This window comes from Telmatherina bonti, assembly GCF_933228915.1.
Source record: "Telmatherina bonti genome assembly, chromosome: 10".
NCBI lineage: Eukaryota > Metazoa > Chordata > Actinopteri > Atheriniformes > Telmatherinidae > Telmatherina > Telmatherina bonti.
In genome coordinates, this window is record NC_136628.1 from 25,878,321 (window position 1) to 25,900,845 (window position 22,525).

At 39.9% G+C, this 22,525-nt stretch overlaps 3 protein-coding genes across 3 annotated transcripts; 1 reads left to right on the forward strand and 2 right to left on the reverse strand.

Moving 5' to 3' along the window:
- Nucleotides 1–1,298: 1,298 nt before the first annotated feature.
- Nucleotides 1,299–6,232, forward strand: cnga2b (cyclic nucleotide gated channel subunit alpha 2b; the record flags this gene model as incomplete). The annotated part of the gene is made up of 6 exons (XM_079247433.1): nucleotides 1,299–1,399; nucleotides 1,481–1,591; nucleotides 1,971–2,147; nucleotides 2,492–2,599; nucleotides 2,719–2,825; nucleotides 4,761–6,232. The coding sequence occupies 6 exons, from the start codon at nucleotides 1,299–1,301 to the stop codon at nucleotides 6,230–6,232; spliced, it is 2,076 nt and encodes a 691-aa protein (XP_079103559.1).
- A 3,904-nt stretch (nucleotides 6,233–10,136) lies between these two features.
- Nucleotides 10,137–13,597, reverse strand: rraga (Ras-related GTP binding A). Its single transcript, XM_079247649.1, has 10 exons — nucleotides 13,549–13,597; nucleotides 13,070–13,175; nucleotides 12,791–12,890; nucleotides 12,629–12,695; nucleotides 12,299–12,521; nucleotides 11,326–11,421; nucleotides 11,121–11,243; nucleotides 10,935–11,026; nucleotides 10,733–10,848; nucleotides 10,137–10,633 (listed from the first exon to the last, which is right to left on the reverse strand). Exons 2-10 carry the CDS (start codon nucleotides 13,094–13,096, stop codon nucleotides 10,530–10,532), a joined length of 948 nt encoding a protein of 315 aa, XP_079103775.1. The 5' UTR covers nucleotides 13,097–13,175; nucleotides 13,549–13,597; the 3' UTR covers nucleotides 10,137–10,529.
- Nucleotides 13,598–14,791: 1,194 nt separating this feature from the next.
- Nucleotides 14,792–18,425, reverse strand: chmp1b (charged multivesicular body protein 1B). The gene is made up of 8 exons (XM_079247156.1): nucleotides 18,278–18,425; nucleotides 16,833–16,930; nucleotides 16,598–16,744; nucleotides 16,427–16,495; nucleotides 16,230–16,337; nucleotides 16,100–16,143; nucleotides 15,869–15,941; nucleotides 14,792–15,678 (listed from the first exon to the last, which is right to left on the reverse strand). The coding sequence occupies exons 1-8, from the start codon at nucleotides 18,291–18,293 to the stop codon at nucleotides 15,634–15,636; spliced, it is 600 nt and encodes a 199-aa protein (XP_079103282.1). The 5' UTR covers nucleotides 18,294–18,425; the 3' UTR covers nucleotides 14,792–15,633.
- Between the last annotated feature and the right edge of the window lie 4,100 nt (nucleotides 18,426–22,525).

Here is a 22,525-nt window from a genome sequence, read left to right on the forward strand (position 1 = left end):
TTCTTTCTTTTTAAACATTAATAATAATGTAATCATAATGCTTATTCACTAAATATTTTTAATGTTTTAAAAATTTTCAAATCCATTAGTTGTACATAAAAAAGGGGGTTGTTGCTCTATTACATAATGTATGAATGAATGTGAAAAAATATTTGCAAGTTCAGAAAAAAATTATTTCCATTTTCCATTTCAATTGCACAGATTTAATAATCAACCTTGCACAACTATCTCTTTGCAGCTGAGTCATTCTGAAACTGAATGATCACTTTATAATTTGTTAACCCAGCTCCTATTGTGATGTAATGACACATGCAATACACTCATTGCTCTCACTCAGCATGCTGGTTTCCTAAGTGATGCAGTTCCTGAGGGAGAGCAGCTGATTGGCTCACTGAGCTGGAGCGCTTCAGGCATGTGTTTTCGTTAATGATCCACCAATTAGTCACACACAGGTAACAGTTGGCTAAACACCAAGTCATCTCTGTGCCTTGCATGGTGGAAGTGTGCCACTTGCCCTCATGCTGGTTTTTCATCATGGATCTTCTGGTTCTTTATGAACCAGTCAGACCCCCGTGGTCATCTGTGTCAAATCAACTTTTTATTTCCCAGAATCAGAGCTAAACATGGAGAGGCAGCGTCCAGTTTTTATGCTTCTCACATGTGGAACAAACTGTCAGAAAACTGCAGGTCTGCTGAAACCTCAAAGACCCTCAAACCTCCTTGACAAGTTTTGCTTGGAAGCAAAAATATATTTTAAAAATAATGAAATACAAGTGTTATAAAAGTTATATCTAACTATTGAGATCATTTATTATGTGATTAATTACACACTAATTTGCTAAATGTGAAAGGAACCATATTATAAGAGCAAAACAGCCCTAAAAATGGTCAAATTACCTATGTTTTAGCTGTTACTGTGTTTCAGATATAGATGAACTATTCACCACACAAACGCATAAGATAAACATACAAAATAAGAAAAACCATGTAAAAAAAAAAACTTGATATGAATTTTTAAAAGAAATATGAACTGATGTGATAAGGAGTGGATCAGAGTGTTTTGTAGTTGCTTGGTTGCCATGGAAACAACCTTGTTGTATGATGGTTAGGGACTGTGGCAGACATTTCCCAGTGGTCTCCTGTCCCCAGACTAAAATCGGACACGTTCACCATAAACACTTCTCCTCTACAGCAGCGGGAGAACATACCTAACACTCGCAGGCACAACATGGGCTAAACATTAAATGGCTGCAGGTGGGACTCCAATATTCTTGTTTTTCGCACTGTCAGACCTGAGGATGACAGGCCAGGTGGCGGAAAGAGACCGGTCACCCCACAGCTTGTCAGTGAAGACCACCTTGGAGGAGGAGATTGAGAGAGCTGAGAGTATTCTTAGCAGGTAAGAAGAGGATTTTAGAGATAACAAAAGTGAAGGTTTAGAATTGTGAAGCTTAGGTGGGTTTTTCCTTTGCCATCCCAGGGTGCCATCAGTCTGGGATGACACATCCTCAGAGCTACAAAGAGTTGCTGCTCTTGACCCTCATGGAGGCAATTCAAGGAATTCTTTTCAAAGAAGTGGAGTTATGTCAAGGTAAAACTGAGAAGTCGCCAATGGTGTGTCAGGCTCCTTTAAAGCTCTGAGACTGAATGATTTAAGAGGCTGAGGCATTATCAAGCTGTTGTTTTTACACATAAAATAGGATTGTCAACTTATTGTTTATGACAAACATGGTCTAGCTTTTAACAGCTAGTCAAAAAGAGGATCAATGATCCAAACTCTGTATCCAGGCCATGTGTTTTTGTTGTATTGGCTAATTTCAAAGTCTGACTGCTTCTCACTGACAGTGTTGCGTACTGATGACAGTTGTGCATTTTAATTTTTTTTTTCCCAGCTGAGATAAAAACGTGAATTTTACACTAAGTTGAATAAGGTTTTATGTTTCTTGCGTGTGTGTGTGTGTGTGTGTCAGACTGGTGAACCTGATAGTGAGACTGAGAGAATGGGCACACCGGAGTCTGCTGGAGGAGGAGGAGCGACCAGACTCTTTCCTGGAACGTTTTCGTGGCCCTGAGCTGCGAACGGCCCCCAGTCGCAACAGCAATACGCAACAAGATGCCAATGGCAACAATGCCAAAGGGATATTTAGGTATTCAGGGCAGCAATCCTCCATGATTACCATGGACTTTGACATACACCAGTTCAAGTCTCAGTATGAACACTACTTCTCTGATTAAGTACTAATAAGGTAAAAGCTATCTCTCCTTTAGACAGGATTATAGCAGGTTTGTCTTTATGACTTTGGAGATAGCATTTCATCACTGAAATGATTACTTAATAGATATAATTCATGTTGAACAAGCCCAAACAAAAACATAAACCAAAAGAAAAGCTTGTTCTGTAACTATTGTTGTCCACTGTATTTGCCTGTCAGCGCCATAAATGATAGTAAAAGTTCTCCTTGGTTTTTGTGCAATCTCCTCAAAGTTTCAGGAAAAAGTGGGATTTGTTTGTGGTGTCCCCATCTGACGACGCCTACTACCGCTGGTTATTTGTCATCGCCATAGTGGTGCTCTACAACTGGTGCCTCATTGTTGCAAGGTAATAATAATCCCAGTCTGTCAGGGGTCTGGAGTGTCTATGTGGTGTGAGGCTACACTGTCCAGCCCTTAGACTGAACCACTAAATCATTTAGTTTTTTTTTTCTTTCATATTCGCAGGGCATGCTTTGACAAGCTACAGGTGAGCATTTACATCTGCTGGCTGGTGCTGGACTATCTCTCTGACACAGTGTATATACTGGACACCTGTGTTAGACTTCGAACAGGTAAAGCAATCAATGATGCTTTTTTTGCTTCATCAAAAAGTATTATGATGGCATTGCTTTATTTGTGATCACATATAAACCAGGGTGAAAAAGTGATACTATTGCAGTTGTCACTTTTATCCAATGATCTAGTTAATTAGTGTTATATTTTGGATTAGACTGCAACACAATGAGCTGTCATTACTTCAAATATTAATACACAGAGAATGATCTGTGGCAGGGCTCGATCCCATGAGGGCCACAGCCATGTGGGTTTTCAATGTATCTCTGCACCAACACATCTGACTTGAAATTATAGAGATGTTGTACAGAACTTCATAAACTGTTGGATCCATTTAAGTCAATACTAAGTTGAAGAGAATTGATGATTTTGCCATTTGGCTTCAGCCATCTGCTGTTTGAAAATCCAATCTGAGTAAGATCACAGACATGATGCTGGATCAACATGATAAATTGTTACTGACAGGATCACTGACACTGCAGACATGTCAGATGGTTCATTGTAAACTTGTGTAAGGCCTCTATAGAAGCCCCCTTATTGTCTGTTATCACACCTAGGGGTTATTTCCAGGTGCAATCGACAGCATGTTGTATCACATGTAGGACAACGGATTTTGGAAATTCACCTAACACAGGTGGACTTACATGAAGCCCTCCAAAATTTAAAGACACACAAAGGCGATGTTTAGACCAGGGCTACTCAATTCCATTCTCACAGGGCTCCTATCTTGCAGGTTTTCTTTGTGTCCCTGCTCCAACACAGGGATCCTCAATCCTATTCTTCAAGGACCAGTGTCCTGCAGGTTTTCCTAGTGTCCCTGCTGGAACACTCTAGACTCCAAACATGCTCTGCGTAAGTCTGCTAAATACACGTGATTTGAATTGGGTGTGTTGCAGGTGGGACACCTGGAAAACCTGCGGTACCCTGGTCCTCCAGGACCTGGATAAAGGATCCCTGCTCCAACACACCTCACTCAATTAATGGTTTATTGTGCAGAACTTCATAGGCTGTTGGATCTGTTTAATTTGAGTCAGGGATAGAGCAGGGACACCTCCAGGAACGTGGCTCTTATAGGACCGACTGGAGTAGCCCTGTTATAAAATTCTGTTTTTGAGGTTTAGTGCTATATGACAGCCTGGCTGTTGCCTCCATCCCTCCTCTCTCAGGGTCTCAGCACATTATTACAGATAAAGACGGTGATCATCGAAGAGTTGCAGCTGTGCCAGTCTGCCGCTCCCTGAACCACCACTTCTCCCCTCCTCCCCAAGAGCTGAGCCAAAACCATGCACACCACACAGTGGCAATCCCATATCGCCACACCAAATTCCATCCTCTGAGATGACAACCCTTTCTTCCACAAAGCCAGGATCATTTCAGAGAATGACTAGAATTTGGGAGTGGAGAGGATAGAAGGGCCAGCCTGAAGTTTTTCAACCCCATTAAATACTTGTGGGATCAAGCTGGGTGATCTATTTGTGTCAGAAGGACCAACACAATCATATTTATTGACAAATGCTGGTTGAAAGATGAGATGCCATTCCACAGCAGGTTGGCTAGGATGGTGATCAGCATGAGGAGGTGTCAGGTTGATGTGGCTTGTCTGTGGTTTCTCCCCATGCTACTGAAGTCATAACATAGGCAGGTTTTGAACCAAGTTCAAGCCCTGAAATGTGACAGAAATTGTCCAAACTCCCGCTTCCATGGGCACAAGTAGACAGCATGAAGCACTGTAAGAGCTTGTAATCATTATGGAAGAATCCTGCCTTTCATATCTTTCACAATACCTGTATTTAAATATGAATTTGTAAAGTTTTTTTTTTTTTTTTTTTTTTTTTTACCAACCCATCGGCTTTAGCTACTATGAGTTCATTTAAAGAGCTAGAAAATTAAAAGCAGAGTGCTTTTTATCTGATTTTGCTCTGTGTTTGTGTCAGGTTTCCTGGAACAAGGTCTGCTGGTGAAGGACCATGCCAAGCTAAGAGACAGCTACATACGAACACTGCAGTTCAAGCTGGATGTGGTGTCCATCTTGCCAACTGACCTGGCGTACATCGCCACCGGCATCCATACGCCGCAACTCAGATTTAACCGTCTACTGCGCTTCCCACGCATGTTTGAATTCTTTGACCGCACAGAGACACGCACCAACTATCCCAACATCTTCCGTATCTGCAACTTGGTGCTATACATCTTGGTCATCATTCATTGGAACGCCTGCATCTACTATGCTATATCTAAATCATTGGGCTTTGGCTCAGACACATGGGTGTTTCCAAACATCTCCAAACCTGAATACTCTTCCTTGACTCAGAGTTATGTCTACTGTCTGTACTGGTCAACTCTGACTCTTACTACCATTGGAGAGATGCCTCCACCTGTGCGAGATGAAGAGTACCTCTTTGTGGTCTTTGACTTTCTTGTTGGGGTTTTGATCTTTGCAACTATTGTGGGAAATGTTGGATCCATGATTGCCAACATGAACGCCACCCGTGCTGAGTTTCAATCTCAAATAGATGCCATAAAGCACTACATGCATTTCCGCAAAGTCAGCAAAGAACTGGAGACGCGCGTCATTAAATGGTTTGACTACCTCTGGACTAACAAAAAAGCAGTAGATGAGCAGGAAGTGCTAAAGAACCTGCCAAATAAGCTGCGAGCGGAGATTGCTATTAACGTACACCTGGAAACCCTCAAGAAAGTACGCATCTTTCAAGATTGTGAGGCGGGACTGCTGGTTGAACTCGTCCTCAAACTACAACCACAGGTGTTTAGTCCAGGAGACTACATCTGCAGGAAAGGAGACATTGGCAGAGAGATGTATATTATTAAAGAGGGGAAGCTGGCTGTAGTGGCTGATGATGGGGTCACACAGTATGCTCTCCTTACTGCTGGTAGCTGCTTTGGGGAAATCAGCATCTTAAATATAAAAGGTAGTAAAATGGGAAATCGGCGGACGGCCAACATCCGCAGCTTGGGTTACTCTGACCTCTTTTGCCTCTCTAAGGATGACTTGATGGAGGCAGTGACAGAGTATCCAGATGCTAAGACGGTGCTAGAGGAGAGGGGACGGGAGATCCTGAAGAAGGAAGGTCTTCTGGATGAGAATGCAGAGAGCGGTGGGCTGCAGAAAGAGGACACAGAAGAGAAGGTGGAGAGGCTAGAGTCCTCTCTGGACACCCTTCAGACTCGTTTTTCCCGTCTGCTCAGTGAATACACGCATACCCAGCAGAGGCTGAAGCAGCGTATCACTCTGCTGGAGCGGCAGCTAAATCAAACAGACTGTGGTGCAGAGGCAAATGATGATAGGATGGATGCAAGGGAAGAGATGGTTGGTGAAAGTGACCCCGGACCCGTTGCCTGTACAGAAAATGATGTGCAAACACAGGACAAATACAGTCCAACATAAAATTTTTTTTTTAAAAACTACTTACTGTTTCACCTTAAAACTTTAGATCCATATTCCCTGAAATACACTGAACCACTGAGAGTAGAAGAAAATCTTCTTACATCTTTAGTTTTGCTGAGTGTAATGACCTATCTGCATGCCAATAAACATAAAACAAAGTGGAAAAACATTGCTTTACCCATCCAATCTTTGAGTTCTTGTGTGTGCCAAAAGCAGGGAGCTGAATGTGGATTTAAAATGTTCCTCTAAAATATCTTCCCTTTAAAGTGACTGAACTCAGTTGTACATTATGAAAATATTACAAATTACACTGAAGATAACCCTGCAACTACTATTTAAGTGAGGCTTTTTTCAATTCAATAAAGGAACCTCTATTAGACTAAAAAGTGCTCTGAAAATGTTGCATGCCACAGTGTTTGAGTTGAGTTAGCTGTAAACATTGTTTGCTTGCATCAGCAGAGGGAATAATTTCCTTTTACGTGTCTTATATTGCGCTGTGTTTCTGTACACATCGTCTCCTGCTGCTCCTCCTGGGGTAAAAAGGTCCAAGGAGAGTTTGTTGGGGGTGATTTACTGAGCGCATACACAGAAGTTTTCCAGTGTCCTCAAGTTATAGCTGCATCAAATGTGATGATTATCACCATGTTTTGATTTTGTCTTACCTTGTCCAGTTTGTGTGGGACGATTAAAAAGTTCCCAACAAATCTCTGTTGCAGGAATCATCTTTCTCCACTCTAACATTTAACATGTTGTGTGTGTGTTCATTTCAAGTAAATATAAGATTCAAATGACCCACAAAACCTTGCATTCTATTCTGATTGATATTTTACACCAAACTTTATACTCCATTCTGGAAGATGGGTGATAAAATGAGAAAGTTCTTGTACTGAGGAGCTCTTTTTTTATTTTGTGCAAACTTATTGTCTGAAGGGAAGATCTGGGGATTTTCCAGTTTTTCAGTTTCTGCATTCCAGGATACAACTCAACCACATGAACAGCGCAGATAAAGACTGCTAGGACAATGCCTCCCCAGTAAAGCTGCCTATAGTATAAAGGTGGAAGACACCAAATACATACCTCTTACAGCCCCTGAAGGGGTGAATGGCAACAAGCATTACACGAGCATAACTTTCTGTTGCCTACAGCATGAATATAGGCTGTGAGATGCTTTCCAATCTCATAAAAAGATCGCAGTTGAAGCTTAAAATATTACTAGCGATATAACCAGTTTATTATCTCAGCAGAGTATCTGATTACTGGCAGAACAAAGCTATCATTTTCCTGGATTTTGTTCTTGCCATTGAGCTGACTTGCCAGGACTTGCCCTCCTTGTGGCAGCTGTGAGGATCAGTGATTCAATGTTTCAATATGTCAATCTTTATCTATCTAAATATATATATATATATATATATATATATATATATATATATATATATATATATATATATATATATATATATATAAATACTTTATTGTTACTCCAACACCTAAGCATGAAAGATCCAGATAAAAAGAGGCTGTTTTTATTACATTTGGTGTCATTTTTCTCAGAACAAAACTTTGTATTTTACAGCAAAGAACTCCTTTGGTTTATGTTTACAGTTCCACCACATATATCTCTAAGATGTAAACCCTGTTTAGTTGTTCAATCTAAAACCTCTGAAGGGATGAATTATGCAGTATTTCTTTGCAGACCATCACTACTGCAGTAGGCCAACTAATCATTAAGGTACATCTTAGAAAAGCACAAGTTTTTTTTATCAGATTTTCAGGAAAACTCAACATATTTTCTATCAGATTTCAGTCGAACTTCAATTGTTTTTGTTAGCCGTAATGCATTGATTAAAGGTACATCATGTAAGAATTACGGACATCTGGTGGTAAAGAGGGACATAAACTTTAACTTCAAACGCCAAGCACAGTTGTTTTATCTGAGTGGATCCAGTTCAATTCAATTCAATTCAACTTTATTTATATAGCGTCAAATCACGGCAATGCCATCGCAAGACGCTTTACAGACAGAGGGGAAAACATAATGAAGGCCAATTCATAATAGCCTATATAAGGAAACCAACAGATTGAGTTGAGTCCAACTCAATCTCCCATCCTGAGCAAGCACACTGGCAACAGTGGGAAGGAAAAAATCCAGTGGACTCAGGTGCAGCAATGACTGCACTACAGATTATTACTTTAAGATTGTGTGTGTACTGTTTTCTACTGTTCACTTTTTAAAGGTGTGACTACTGAATTTAGAGATGAGTACTGAATACATTATCTTCAGCAAGCGTTTCCATTAAAGGCCATCAGCAGCAGCTGGTGGCTGTACAGGTGTCACAAAGACGTCTCTGTTAACATGCAAGCGTTGTGATTTCATCTCAGAGCTTAAAGACTTTACATTCTGCATTAGCCAGGATCCAGACAACTGAACTAACATCTAATGAAGGCTTTAAGTTAAATTCTCATGTGAGCTTTGAATGTGGATATGTATGGATACAACAATCTGATAAAAATCTAACTATTTTTCCTTTTCTTATTGTAAGCTTTAGAGTGAGGACCCCACTGCCAGAGCCCTGCAAAATTAGCTCCAGCAGGCCACAAATGTGCATGTCTGCTCAAACAGTCAGAAACAGACTCCATGTGGGTGGTATGAGGGCCCGATGTCCACAAGTGGGGGTTGTGCTTACAGCCCAACACCCTGCAGGATGTTTGGCATTTGCCAGAGAACACCAAGATTGGCAAATTCGCCACTGGTGCCCTGTGCTCTTCACAGATGAAAGCAGGTTCACACTGAGCACATGTGACAGACGTGACAGAGTCTGGAGACGCCGTGGAGAACGTTCTGCTGCCTGCAACATCCTCCAGCATGACCGGTTTGGCAGTGGGTCAGGAATGGTGTGGGGTAGCATTTCTTTGGAGGGTCATACAGCCCTCCATGTGCTCGCCAGAGGTAGCCTGACTGCCATTAGGTACCGAGATGAGATCCTCGGACCCCTTCTGGAACCATATGCTGGTGCAGTTGGCCCCGTGTTCCTCCTAATGCAAGACAATACTAGACCTCATGTGGCTGGAGTGTGTCAGCCGTTCCTGCAACATGAAGGCATTGATGTTATGGACTGGCCCGCTCATTCCCCAGACCTGCTGAGCACATCTGGGACATGATGTCTCACTCCATCCACCAACACCAAGTGTTACCAGGTGTTGTAAGGAGGTCATACAGGCACGTGGAAGCCACACCCACACACACACACACACACACACTACTGAGCCTCATTTTGACTTGTTTTAAGGATATGACATCAAAGTTGGATCAGCCTGTGGTGTGTTTTTCCACTTTAATTTTGAGTATAACTCCAAATCCAGACCTCCATGGGTTAATACATTTGATTTTTAGGGATAATGTTTGTGTGATTTTGTTCATTCATCTATGAAAAGAACAAAGTATTTAATAAAAATATTTCATTCATTCAGATCTACGTGTTACCTTCATTTTTTTTGAGCAGTGTGATAACAATCCAAGTATCATCAAGGGATCAACTCTTAATATAACGTATTAAAGAAGTACATTATTCTTAAGAGATGCCTGTGCTAATTACACATTAACAGAGTTAATTAAAGCTCATGTGCATGAGCTATCCCATGCAGCTGTTCACCCTGTTAAAGTCACAGACATTTACTGATTGTGCTATTCTGGTCACGTGCTGCGCCATCTGCTCACACACTGCCGTCCACTCACTCAGCAGGAGTAACATGTGCCATAAGCACAGAACAACTGTTGCAGCGCCAAGTCCGCCCTGCGTACATGGACACTACTGTGAATAAAATAAATGAACAAACACAAAACTATGCCTGGTCAGTGTGAATGATCATTATGTGGTGAGAGAGAGAATAAAAACTTAACACTGAATATGTTTCTTAATAGCAATATATTGTTTGAGACAGCTTATAAACCGCACTTTAAAAATCAAACAGTGTGTGCTGTTCACTGAGCGCTAATAATCCCATCATGTGGGAGACTAAATGTGACAGCAAAGGCAGCCCCATCTAAAGTAAGTACAACCTTTTTCTCCTCTTTAATGTGTCATCAGGACAAATATTGTAACAGAATGCATCACTCTACGACACTTCAGATCGTTGTAGAAATATGATTTCTCCCATATAATAACTGTGATTGAAAGTGAGGATATTGTAGAAACAGTGTTGGGCTTCTCATACATTATATGAGCTGTGAGACTGCAACGTCCTGTCTGCGCTCTGTGGATTGATTGGCTGAGAGTATCCACTGGGAATAGCACACAGACTAACGCATCCGCATGTGCAGGCTGTGCTTGGGTCCATCCACCCGCTCCAACTTCTCAAAGTGTTTCCTAGCATTACGGATATTGATGAGAGTGGCTGCAGATGCTGGAAAAAAAAGCAGACATCATCATCATTATTATTATTATTATTATTAACATTATTATTATTATTAAGGTGTGAAGGGATGCCATCTTTACTACTTACGAATGGAAGGGTCCGACATGATGACCATGACATATGTGTTAGAGGTGAAGACGTCGATGAAGGCTGCAAAGTTGGAGTTCCTCACCTCCATGCTCTGGAAAGAGGCTGCTAGTTTACTGGAAGAAAACCATAAACACATTCAGCAGATGGTTTGTGGAAAGGAAATTATGTTATTCTCTTTTTTTCCCCATATTTAACTTACCTACAGCTGAGCTTGAACTGTTTAATAATGTTACTAATCTTCTCAAACCTGTGGGCGTCACGCTGCTCTTTGCACTGATAGTGGGAGATCACCTGAATGTGCACACGTTGCACAAAAACAAAGACTTGGGGTCACTTGGTCCATATTTAAGGGACTTGTTATAGCAGAGATAGTGGTGGCTCTTACCAGGAAGGTAGCTCTCTCAAACAGAAGAACTTCATCGGCTTCTATGATCTGTGCAAAATTCCTCAGGTTTGTCTCCAGCTGCTGGACGTTTGGGATGAGCTGATACACTATGCTTGACCAGGCCTGCGAAGATATTTCAACATGCTATTTACAACATCAACTTTACCAGCTATCGTTTTCAAACGCTGTCAGTCAGGTTCACAACCTTATACAGGGTTTCATCCCAGATTGATGTCCTGAAACATGTGCAAGCCAAAGGTCTGGACAGCCTCTTCAGATCTTCTTCACGCTCTTTAAAGATCTGTGAAGACAGAAAAGAAGCAGTAAAAGATTGAATACATGTTCTTTTTCCATTCTGCTGCAGTCCAACACATCCTACTCATCAAAGTCTGTGTCCGGTTTTGGAGTCTGATTGAACATGTAAATGTTTAACAGAGACGTAACCATAGAGAACAGAGAGGATAGAAAAGGCAGCAAACTGAACTGACCACTCCGTTTTCACACAACTGCTTAAAAGCTGCAGCCCAAAAATGTCTCAAACACATTTTAAGGACAAAACTGAATCTAAAGGAGAAAGACATATCTTGTTGATATACTTCTAGCAGGTCATCAGGCCTGATTTTGGTCTTACTCCAATTCATTTGCCTTTAATCACCTCTCCTATCCTTATCCAGATCATCTCTCATTTTTCAAACCTTAAATCTGCATGTTCCTTTAAACCCGTAAAGTGGGTCTTAATTGCAACTTAAAATTAAATGAATTTGGGATAAATCACTCAGATTAAACGAGTTGCTGCAACAGCACTTGCATACACACATAGAAAGAAAAACCTGGGAGTTGATATTTATTGTTGAACTTTGTGTAACCACACAAGTTTGGAACAATAAATATAATGCACCACAAATTGGAACAGTAATATAATAGTGAGTTGGCAAGTTAATACACCAACCAAAACTATGTGGTAATGAACCGGTCCTGGTGACTTAACAGTGTACTCCATATTTTTACAGCTCAACAAATAAGATATTTTTAGACTAAGGCAGTCCTAAACAAAGAGACAAGCAATGACTTAAAAAAATAAAAAAAAGAAATCAATCAATTTAAATCACAAGCACTACTTTGTATTTAAGACTGGCACAAACGCTTACAATGTGATAAATTTATCAGTTAATACTCACCAAATCTCTCTGGTCTTCCTGAACCAGATCCATTTTATGCACAAGACAGAACACTTTGGCATCGTTGGAGTTCTGCAGGATGGCTTCCAGACATGACTGGTAGTAGTGCATGTCCTTCTCCAGCTCGCGGCTCTCAACATCGAACACATAAATAAGTACCTCAACATTTCTAAAAATGTTGTCCCTTTGGCTGGTGAAGTAATTCTCCATGAAGGTGTCCTGTCTAGTGAAATTAAAAGCAGAGTACAGATGGGGATCCAAGATTTGTCAAAGATGGTGCATTAAAAAAAAACAACAAAACAAAACAAATGATGATTAAATGTGCTTTACCCTCCACAGTCCCACAGGTTTAAAACCAGATTGCCAAGAAACCGAACATGGGAGTGTTCCACATCAACTACATTGAACAGGCAGTGAGAAAAACTTTTAGATGCATTCAAGGAAGCATAAAACGTTAACCATTTAACTCCATGTAGGACCAAATGTGCTTACTTGTAGCTCCAAGGCGACGCGTGTCCCGAGCTATGTAATTGGCAAAGATGATTGATCTCATGCTGGTCTTTCCAGACCCACTTTTCCCCATCAATAGCACCTAAAATAAAGATGAGTAGATTGTGCAATTAAAATAAAATAAAACATAAAAAAAAGAAACTGTCCTTGCTTTTGTCATGTATTATCGAGATGAGTATCCCGTTTCTTGGCCACCAGCTCAAAAATCTAACTATACCTCACCACTGAGGTGATATCACTGGTGGTTGTTCGTTGCCTTACCTTTTTCTTCATTGCTGTGCTTGACATCCCCCTCGGCAGAGAATATGTTGAATATTTCTCCGAGCAGCAGATCAGATAACTTCGGTCTGTTTCTGCTGCAGCTCGCCTGCGGAATAGTTACACCTAGCTGTTAACTTAGCTCGAGTTAAAAAAAAAAAAAAAAAAGGTCCCAAGTAATTATGGTAGATACAGTTAGACAATTAAATTACGATCTAATTAAATACATTTAGCCTGTCGAAGTCTTAGCACACTGAGAAGAGTACAACTAAGTTTACTTAAACTCTTTTTTTTTTTTCCTGTTTCGGGTGAACAGTTTAGCTAATGCTAGCTGAGCTAAAAATGTTAGCTCGGCCCAACTGAACTGGCTAAATTTAGTACAGGATTACTTACTTACCCCGAAAGGGTTGAATTTTTACTTCTATTTAATAAACTTTATATGATGGTTTTATTTGTTTTAGAAAAGAGAGGTGTACACATACTTGGTTGAAGCAGACCGTGTGAAGCGAAGATCAGCTGCTTCCTGTTTACGCCAAGAGTCACATGATGATCACGAGAACTTTGTCCCTGAGTTTTGTCTCGCAGGCCCCTTTTGGTTGATTGCTACCGATTTCTATACAGATTAGACAAACTAAAACGTAGCTCTCTCTTCTACGGACATCATGGTCATAAATGCATGTTTCGGTGTAGGGAGATCTAATTATACATTACCTTTATGAATGTAGATTTTAATTTGGTATGTAAAGCACCAAGAAAGTAAATTGAAGGCCATAAAGACAGTGAGAGGGACAAAACTGTTCTCATTAGTACAGAACAGTAAAGTTTTATTCGGTGTGAAGACTAAATAAACAAACTATAATAACTGTTGGAAAGGCATTATCCTTTCATTTAATTCACAGAACTAATTATGAAATTAATATCTAACTTTGTTAGATATTAATATCTAACAAAGTTAATATCTAACAAAATTAATATCTAACTTTGTTAGATATTATTTATTGATATTATTTCAATAAACAACTATTTCTTGACTATAATAATCACAAGTTTAGTTGAATATCCAGTTTTTGTAATCAAGGTTGTAGTTACACACAGTGGACGCTAGAGGGGAGTAAAGGTTTGCTGACTGACAACCCACAGAGAGAAATGTTTTGTAAATAGAACAAGACAGTGGTAATAAGGAATAACGTAAAGAGAGATGAAGACATTTTTTTAGATGCCACTGTTAAAAACAAGACTGTGTAGAGACCATTATGAATTTTAATAGGTATTTTTCAAACTAAACAAGGAAGAGTTAAAAGACCTGATGTTACCACTTCAAGAAAATGAATAATTATGACATGTCTATATTCATGAAACTGTGTGGCATTTAACCCATCAAGAAAAAGATTATGTGAAAATCTAGGGTACCAGAAAAACTAAACCTTTTACTATGGCTTTGTCTGTCTTGCGCATACCTCATAAAATTGACTAACACACATTTAATACCTTTATATCCCATTGAAACATGCCGATATCTCTAGATTATTGCTTACATTACAACTGACATTTTTTTGACATTACAAAAATAGAGTTGAGATGTATGTACTTTACTTTCTTGATATCAAAGTCCTGTGTCAGCCATTTTTGTGCAACACAAGACAACTATTTGTGTTTTTCCAGGTAACTTGATATATTTAGTATTTATTTTCCACAAACAGTGGTACCTTCATAGGGACAACTGGAAACTTTTAGCTCTGATAAACATGCAAATAAAACCTATGCATTTTAATGTCACACACCAAATAAAAACTAGTGACTTTGTTGTGCAATTAATTTTCTAAACAAGCATTATTTACTGAAAACTGAATCATCCTGTAATAATAATTAAAAAAAACAGGGGAAATATAAGTATTATAAAATTTTATTGTTTACTTGCTGTTTAACCTCCAACCTGTAACCCATTCCCAAAATGGGTGAAACTCCTGAAGGTGAGAAACAAGCTTACTGCCCACCACCCTCTTACAATATTGATCACAAATAAAATATAATAAATCAACACAAGCAGTAAGTCCACCAATAAGGGTAGAGATCTCAGTCCAAGAGAAAAATGCATAAATGTTGCCTACAATCATGCAGACATGTATGGAGGAAAAACAACAAATTGTTCAGAACCTCGAGCTTCTTCATCTGAAGTGTATATGGGCTTACAAATACAGGGCAATAACTTATGTTTGTTTCTTATGCCTTAATCTTCTAAGTGTACAAACATGACACTGATGTGAAATTATAACATTTTTTAGTTCTAGATATGTAGATACATTTTCCACAATCATCAAATCTGTTCCATCAGATAATCTTTCCGATGAAGATGCCTAATTGCTGTGCTGTTATCTTAAACATAAAGCCAACAACTGCCATTACCTGCGAGGAAAAACATCATCTATACAGTTGCTCTTCAAAAGAAACATAAGATGTACAGAGGAGAAATTAAAAGACATTACGTAAATAAAGAGGGAGAAATAGTCAGGTAGTGTAGAGGTGTTGTAAAACTCTGCACTCAGGTGCCAGTCCACTGAAGTCATCCCTCACATCTGATCTCTTAGCTTGGCAAGCCTTTGAGACAGTTCATCCTTTGAGCATGAAAGAGAGACACGAACATCAGTGAAGAAAATAAAGATAAGATATAAATCATAGAAATTATTTATTAGATTATACTTTATTATATTATCTTTGGTTTATTTTCATTTAATCGCTGAAAGAAACCCTTAATATTAACAGTATTAAAAGCAGAATCCTTGTGGAAGTAAAAGCAAAGAGTACCTGTTCTGCAGAGGCCACGCTGGTACCCACTGATCCCGTCTGTCCTTGAGGAAGCTCCATGTTCAGGTCCAAGCTACACAAAATGCACATAACATTTTAAAACTAGTTGTTGCCTTAATAAACACTCCAAAATGACACCACTGTTCACATAAAAACTAACTTATCTGATTTAATTCATTCAACAAAAAAAGTAACAGGACAGAAATGTAAAAAAAAACAAAAAAATTTTACCCTGCTTCATCAGCCATTTCATGCAGCAACGACTCCACTTGATTCTGAAACACACATCACACGTCATGATTTTTACAGAAAGTCTTTAAAAGGGTCGAACAGGAAGAAGAAGGGAAGCAGAAAGACGCACCTGTGGTGTTGTGAGAGTTGTTGTGCTGCTCATGGTGTCCTCCATCTGGGCTGTCTGAACATCCAGAGTCTCAAACTGATGTTCAAATTTGTCCATGAGAGCTGAGATCTGAAAAAAAAAAAAGTTTCAAGATTGTTTTATATTTCAAGTGTACTGTTATTTAGCTATGAAGGTCTCTCACTTCTGAGGTATTTTACCTTTTCAAGATTCATACTCTTCAGAGTGACATCCATGCCTTTCACCACTCCAGCCATAGATTTTGTGACCTGCAAGAAAAATTCAACACACCGGTGATAAGAACGCTGTTGCATGATAGGAATGTCAATCTTCAGCCTCTGGCTGATATCAGGAGCCAGTATGGTGCAAACCTGGTTCATGGTGACTGCCGTCTGGACCCTCGCTGCTACTGCATCTACTCGGGCACTCATCCTCAGGAAGTTCACAGACTGGTTCTTCTGCCTTATGGCGTTCTCTGCGTGGATCCTCGCCACTTCCATATTCCCCTTCTGGATGGCCTAGAGAGATGATAAAAGGGTTCAGTAAATTCTTCAGCAGCCAACATTGAGCATGATCTTTGCGAATGGCTTCAGACAAGGAAGTTACCTTCTTAACTTTGGCCTTTTCTAATTTTTCCTCTTTGTCACATTTTTTGGAATTTCTTTGGAGTTCTTTGGCAGCAAATTTTAAATTGAAGAGATGTTCTGAGACATCAAGTTAAAGAAGAATAAACACAAGCAGCAATACTTTCTGTTTCTGGTTTGTCGGGGTTCTTTGTTTCAGTGGGAGGTAGAGATATACTATTAGACAATGTTGTGTACTGCTGCGCTTATATGTAAAGCCTGTTTGTTGCACTCTATGAAGATAAAAACAAACAAACAAAAAAAAGTTCTGATTTAAGATCTACACCTAATGCAGAACTATGTTTTCCATTGTTAGTTCATATATATTAAACTAAAAACAGAAAAAAAAAACTAACTAAATTCAAAACACATTTAGCCTGATATGATTGTCTTTTTTTCCCCTTAGATTGTCCACTATGTACCTTGTCTGCTGAACATTTGGACAAATATAAAAATTCTTTAGACAGCAAATAAACAAATAAACTACAGAAAAACATATAGCATGAAAATTTCAGACAAGTGTGCCCCACCAAAACTGAGGAACAACACAAACCAGGGGCTTTGAGGGCCCAGAGAGTCCATGCCATCCGAATCTCTAAGATATTGTATCATCTGATTTCAAGTAGAACAAGATGCTTTCCCTTTATAGATGTATCCATGACTATTTATTTATTGGCTCATATAAGGCTATGGGTTGAAACAGACTTGAAGTTTTTTTTTTTTTAATAAACTGTCAACATTACATAGTTTGCCCACAAGAGTGCACTAATAACTTGAACTAAACAGTGTTTTATATTGCATGTTGCTTTTTATATTTGTCTACTTAAGAATCAAAATCTGTCTACTTAATAAAAAGAAACAACAACTAGATATAGTACTACATATAATTCAGAAATAAGCACCTCACAATTACAAATCTATCCATCAATCTATAACATTATATAAAATTAACAGTGGTCACACACCAGGTATATTTGGAGTTCCCCCTAATTTGCCTGTTTTTATTGTAATACCTGAGAAACGAGCCTAGTACTGCGTAAAGCAAACAGCCACAAAACTCAATCACTTCATGTCCATATTGTAGCTTTAAAGTCTTAGCTCACACTTCAGTTTCACGCTTCAGCTGTAAATGTAAAGGGTGTCACTTGTTTTTCCAGCTTTTAGCTTTGAAAGCTTCCGAGGCCTTCAGCGCAGCCATGTTGCGTTTACGACGCCTGAGACGAGTCGGAAATGTTTAAAGTTATTCTATAACACATCATATCAGCTTTGGGTTTTAATGTGACCTGTAGAGAACTAGTTTAAGAGATCTTTCACACATAAATCTTAACAATCTCAACTGAAAGACGTTACGGGGCATCGCTCGCTCCATTAGCGCATTACTGTTGCTATTGTCACAGTCTCTTTATGTTCTCCCTTTTCAAAGGATACTTTCCATGCTGGGCATCTTCGAAAACTCAACACTTCCACGAAAAAGTCCCAAAAATCCGGTTGCAAAAAATAAGTCGTAAATTAATACTAAAGTTGTCAGTGAAAGTTGAGCCCTTTGGGTTTCAGTCTTCGCCTTCTTCCGCACTTCCTGATGTCTAACCAAAATATCAACTACGTCGCAGTCACGTGGTGTCGGCCATTCAAACGTCACCAACGAGCTGGCCCCGCCTTCTTTCCCATATGTGAATGAAAAGACTGAAAAAAAACTAAGGTTTAAACACGACACTTTCAATGCATCTGCGTGGAAACACTGAATTAACGCAGACTGAGTGAAAACGTTGTGATAAAAGTGGACGTGTCCCTGATCATACAAAAGGGTGGGCGGTGAAACCGGTTGATTGATGATTAGATTTACGGTGTGGATCACGGCGAGGAGAGAGAGGATGACTCACTCCGTCTGATGTGATGTTCACCCCGCAACAGCTCGGCAGTGCGGTGGCACGCCGGTGCTTCAGCCTGACATATAGGTGTGCTCCACCAATAGAAAGGCAAACTTTGACACACTGTACGGCTGCCTTTGGGGGGGGGCTCCACGGTACGTGGCTGGTTGCAAACTTGAGTGGTTATCACTTGGCAGCTGAAGAGAGACCGAGCGTCGTGATTTACCTTAAATTTCGTGACGCCTGATTACCATGGAAACAGTGCTCTTGCGCTAAGAGGAAACTAACTTCAGCATCAACCTCTCCAACAGGGTCGGATAAACCTGTTGGATACCCCACTATATATATATTTTTTCAGCTTTTTAAAATTTTTTTTTATCTTTGTCCTGGCTTTACTTTTCACCAGGTGAGTTTTTAAAAATGGTGCTGCTGTTGTGTGTCAAGGTGGCAAACGCAGTTTAATGCTTCTGTTTGTTTGTACTTTCTTTCAGTATTTTATTTAGTTTCTGCCTAATACCATCTTATTATTTCGCAATGAATGCAAACTTGAGCTTTAGCAAACATTACTTACTGTGGTCACATTATGAACAGGGAAAATAATCAGATAAAGTGAAACGTAAAGGAACAAAGTGGCCTCTGGGGAAAAAAAATGATCAAAGCAGTGTCCACCAGTGTGTGTCTTCTGATCACGACTATCTATATGTTCAGTAATGTGGTCTGTAATGCCACAATCCACCAAGCAGCTTGACTGACTGAACATTTTCTGGCTTTCGCAGTCTTGCTGCCACGTCAAGTGGTGCATTTTGTGTTGTTTTTGCGCACATGGAAAGAATCCAAGAGAGGCAGCGAGTGATGCTTTGTTCAGCGGCTGTATGACTCATATAGTCTTATCTATAAAGAAGCCAAGTGGCAGAGGAGCAGTCCTGCTGCAGGACCGAGCTGATGTAACCCCTGAGATTCACTAGAGGCTGCTATGGGCCATGATTCCTTGCGCCCCGGGGTGCTGACACTGACTGACTACATTTGCACTGATGACCACCAAACACATTCAAAAGTACTGTTTGCAGTTTTCCACAGGACGTGATTAGAATGAAAACCAAAGCTTTCACTTAATTAGACAAAAAATAAATAAATATGTACTTAAAACTATTTACTGTTGTAAGGCTTTTGTTGTAATGGGTACATTTTATGTAAATGCAGCTGTATGTTTTCTTAAATAGCACATTGAAAGTAAATATAATCATTAAACATTTTTATAGGCTGTACTAATTAATTTAGTTGCAATTTTCAGAGCAGCTGTGCATCAAATATCAGGCTTTTAAGAATCCTCCTTTCTTTCGCCCAGACATTAAATTTAATAAACATCATGATTTTGACCAAATCTTACAAAGATTGGTGCAGAATAACTAATGACAAAACTGGAATTAGTACTATTTTTGTGTTCTAGTCTGCACATGCACAGTTAAACACCTAAACCTTCTGTGCTATTTGTGATAACAAGATAGAGATTAGACATGGCCTCTGTCCTGAGTGAGTCAGCATGAATGTTGATGCATGTTATTCTTCGCTGTCACTTGTCTTCCTTTTGTCCAACTTAAATTTAAGAGGGTTTTTTTTTTTTCAAACTCTTACATATATTAGGAAATAAGAGGTCCAGAAATATCAGCTAACTGAGATTTAATATCATCCAGGAAAGTGGGTAACCACAGAGTTTGGTGCTTTTTCTTCAGTTACAAAAGGGAAATATGAGAAGACCACTCCAAATCGTGTCTCATAGATCTCTCAACCGGCGTCCCCTGCAGCTGTCACCAGGACAATGACAGACTGTAGGGTTGCAGACGACAAGCAAATGAACATGAACCATGTGACTGTGGGACAAATTGAACTTTGCAAGTACTTAATATTAATCTCATATAACCAAAGATGGTGAGAGAGACAGCTGATGGTGTTCACACTCTCTTCTGGATGGCCACAAGGACGGAAAGTCACAGCATGCTGTACTGTACTGCATTCTCAGCTATTATTTATATCTGTGGGAAAAGTTGAGTTTACCCATGTGAAAACTTTCAAATTAGCTAATTTATTAAAAAATTCTTCAGGATATTGACGGACATGCATCATTTACATGAGTTAGGAGTGGAACGGCTGTGTCAACCTTTCATTAGCCATCATGTGATGTAAATGTCAGACCTCTGCTTCACAGGTGGCGACTATGGAGCATCAAACTGAGAAGAGGTTCCACAACTTGACCCTTGAACAAGTCCAGGCTCTCGACAAAATCTTGACCGAAGTAATCCCAATCCACGGACGAGGAAATTTTCCTACTCTGCAGGTGAGAGCAAAAGACATTATTCGTGTGGTAAAGGATCGTCTGGTCGAAAGAGACATCCAGGTCAAAGATATACGTCTCAATGGAGCGACTGCCAGTCACATCCTGGTGAGGGATAACGGCCTTGGCTACCGAGACTTAGACATAATTTTTGGAGTGGAGCTGCCTAGACAGGAGGACTTCCAGGTGATTAAGGAGGTGGTGCTGGGGAGCCTACGAGACCTCCTTCCTTGTGGGGTTAATAGACGGAAGATCACCTGTCTCACCATGAAGGAAGCTTATGTGCAAAAGATGGTGAAAGTTTTCAATGAGCATGACAGATGGAGCCTCATCTTGCTCTCCAACAACAGAGCTAAAACAGTGGGGCTCAGATTTGTAAGTTCCCTTCGAAGACAGTTTGAGTTCAGTGTGGACTCTTTCCAGATCATACTAGATCGTATGCTGGAGTCTTACTGGGAGATTGAAAAGAAAAAAGGAGTGTTGGCATTGAAATCTGGGAATTTGACTAAAAGAGACAACAAGGAAGACAGCAAAGGGCAAGAACAACCCCGCAAGCCTCAAGATGTTGAAGAGGATGCTGAGAAAGATTCAGCTATGGCAACCGGAGTAGAAACTCCATGTCAGGATGAAACGATCAAGAAGGAGCTTCCACATGAAGAGGTCGAACACATAGATGTAAAGAATGAAGTGCTGCAAGTGTTAGAACCTGAGGGACTTAGCTTACAGCAGGAGGGAGGGCATGGCTCTGAGGACGACATCTCAGAAGGGTTTGAGTTGAGTGAGGAAAGTGGAGAAGAAAAAGAACAATTTCATCCTGATTTTCCTTTACTAGAACCCCCAAAAACTTTATTTCCAGGTGCAGGAGATCAACAGGTGACACAGGTATGTTTAACTAAAGAAAGTAAAGAAGAACTATCTGAGTCTCAGGTTTCACAGCCAATCTCTGTAACAAATACTGAACAGTCGGCTTCAAAAGACATACCTCATCGCGAGGAGAAGATACAATTAGAAGTAGACACAGTAACATGCAAGACTGACAACCCCCCAGGCCTACAAGATTCCCATCTTGAATTCTCCTTTCCTCCTCCAGCTAAAAAAACTTGCAGCACTTCACAAGACATTGTACCGGACTACTGCCCTTCACCAAAATTACAGAGAAAAATGTCTCGAAAGTTGATCAGCAAACCCGAGAAATGGTCTCTACTGACTGATTTGTCAGATCTTACAACGCAGCTATTTCCACCCATAGAAATACCAAAGCCACTTCAGCGGAAACCTTCTCTGTTGGATGGCGCTCAAAGTCAAGATTCAGATGTGCCGTGTTCCAAGTCAGAAAACCTTGAGGGGGTAGACACCTCTCCAGTTCCCACATACAGCCCAGTCCAAACGCATCAGGAAGCAGCAGGTTCTTGTGAAACTGTAGAAGAAACTGTTAAACCAAAACACTCAAAGAAGCCTCCTGATTCAGAAGCTCAAAGC

Coding starts and splice junctions, on each gene's coding strand:
- rraga (XM_079247649.1), bottom strand. CDS start 13,096: ATGTCAAGCACAGCAATGAAGAAAAAG. Junction 11,244..11,325: donor GGGATGAAACCCTGTATAAG/GTTGTGAACCTG, acceptor ATATCTTCGCAG/GCCTGGTCAAGCATAGTGTA. Junction 10,634..10,732: donor CATGTCGGACCCTTCCATTC/GTAAGTAGTAAA, acceptor TTTTTTTTCCAG/CATCTGCAGCCACTCTCATC.
- chmp1b (XM_079247156.1), bottom strand. Junction 16,745..16,832: donor AAAAGGCCAAAGTTAAGAAG/GTAACTTCCTTG, acceptor TCATCTCTCTAG/GCCATCCAGAAGGGGAATAT. Junction 16,144..16,229: donor CAACTCTCACAACACCACAG/GTGCGTCTTTCT, acceptor TGTGTGTTTCAG/AATCAAGTGGAGTCGTTGCT.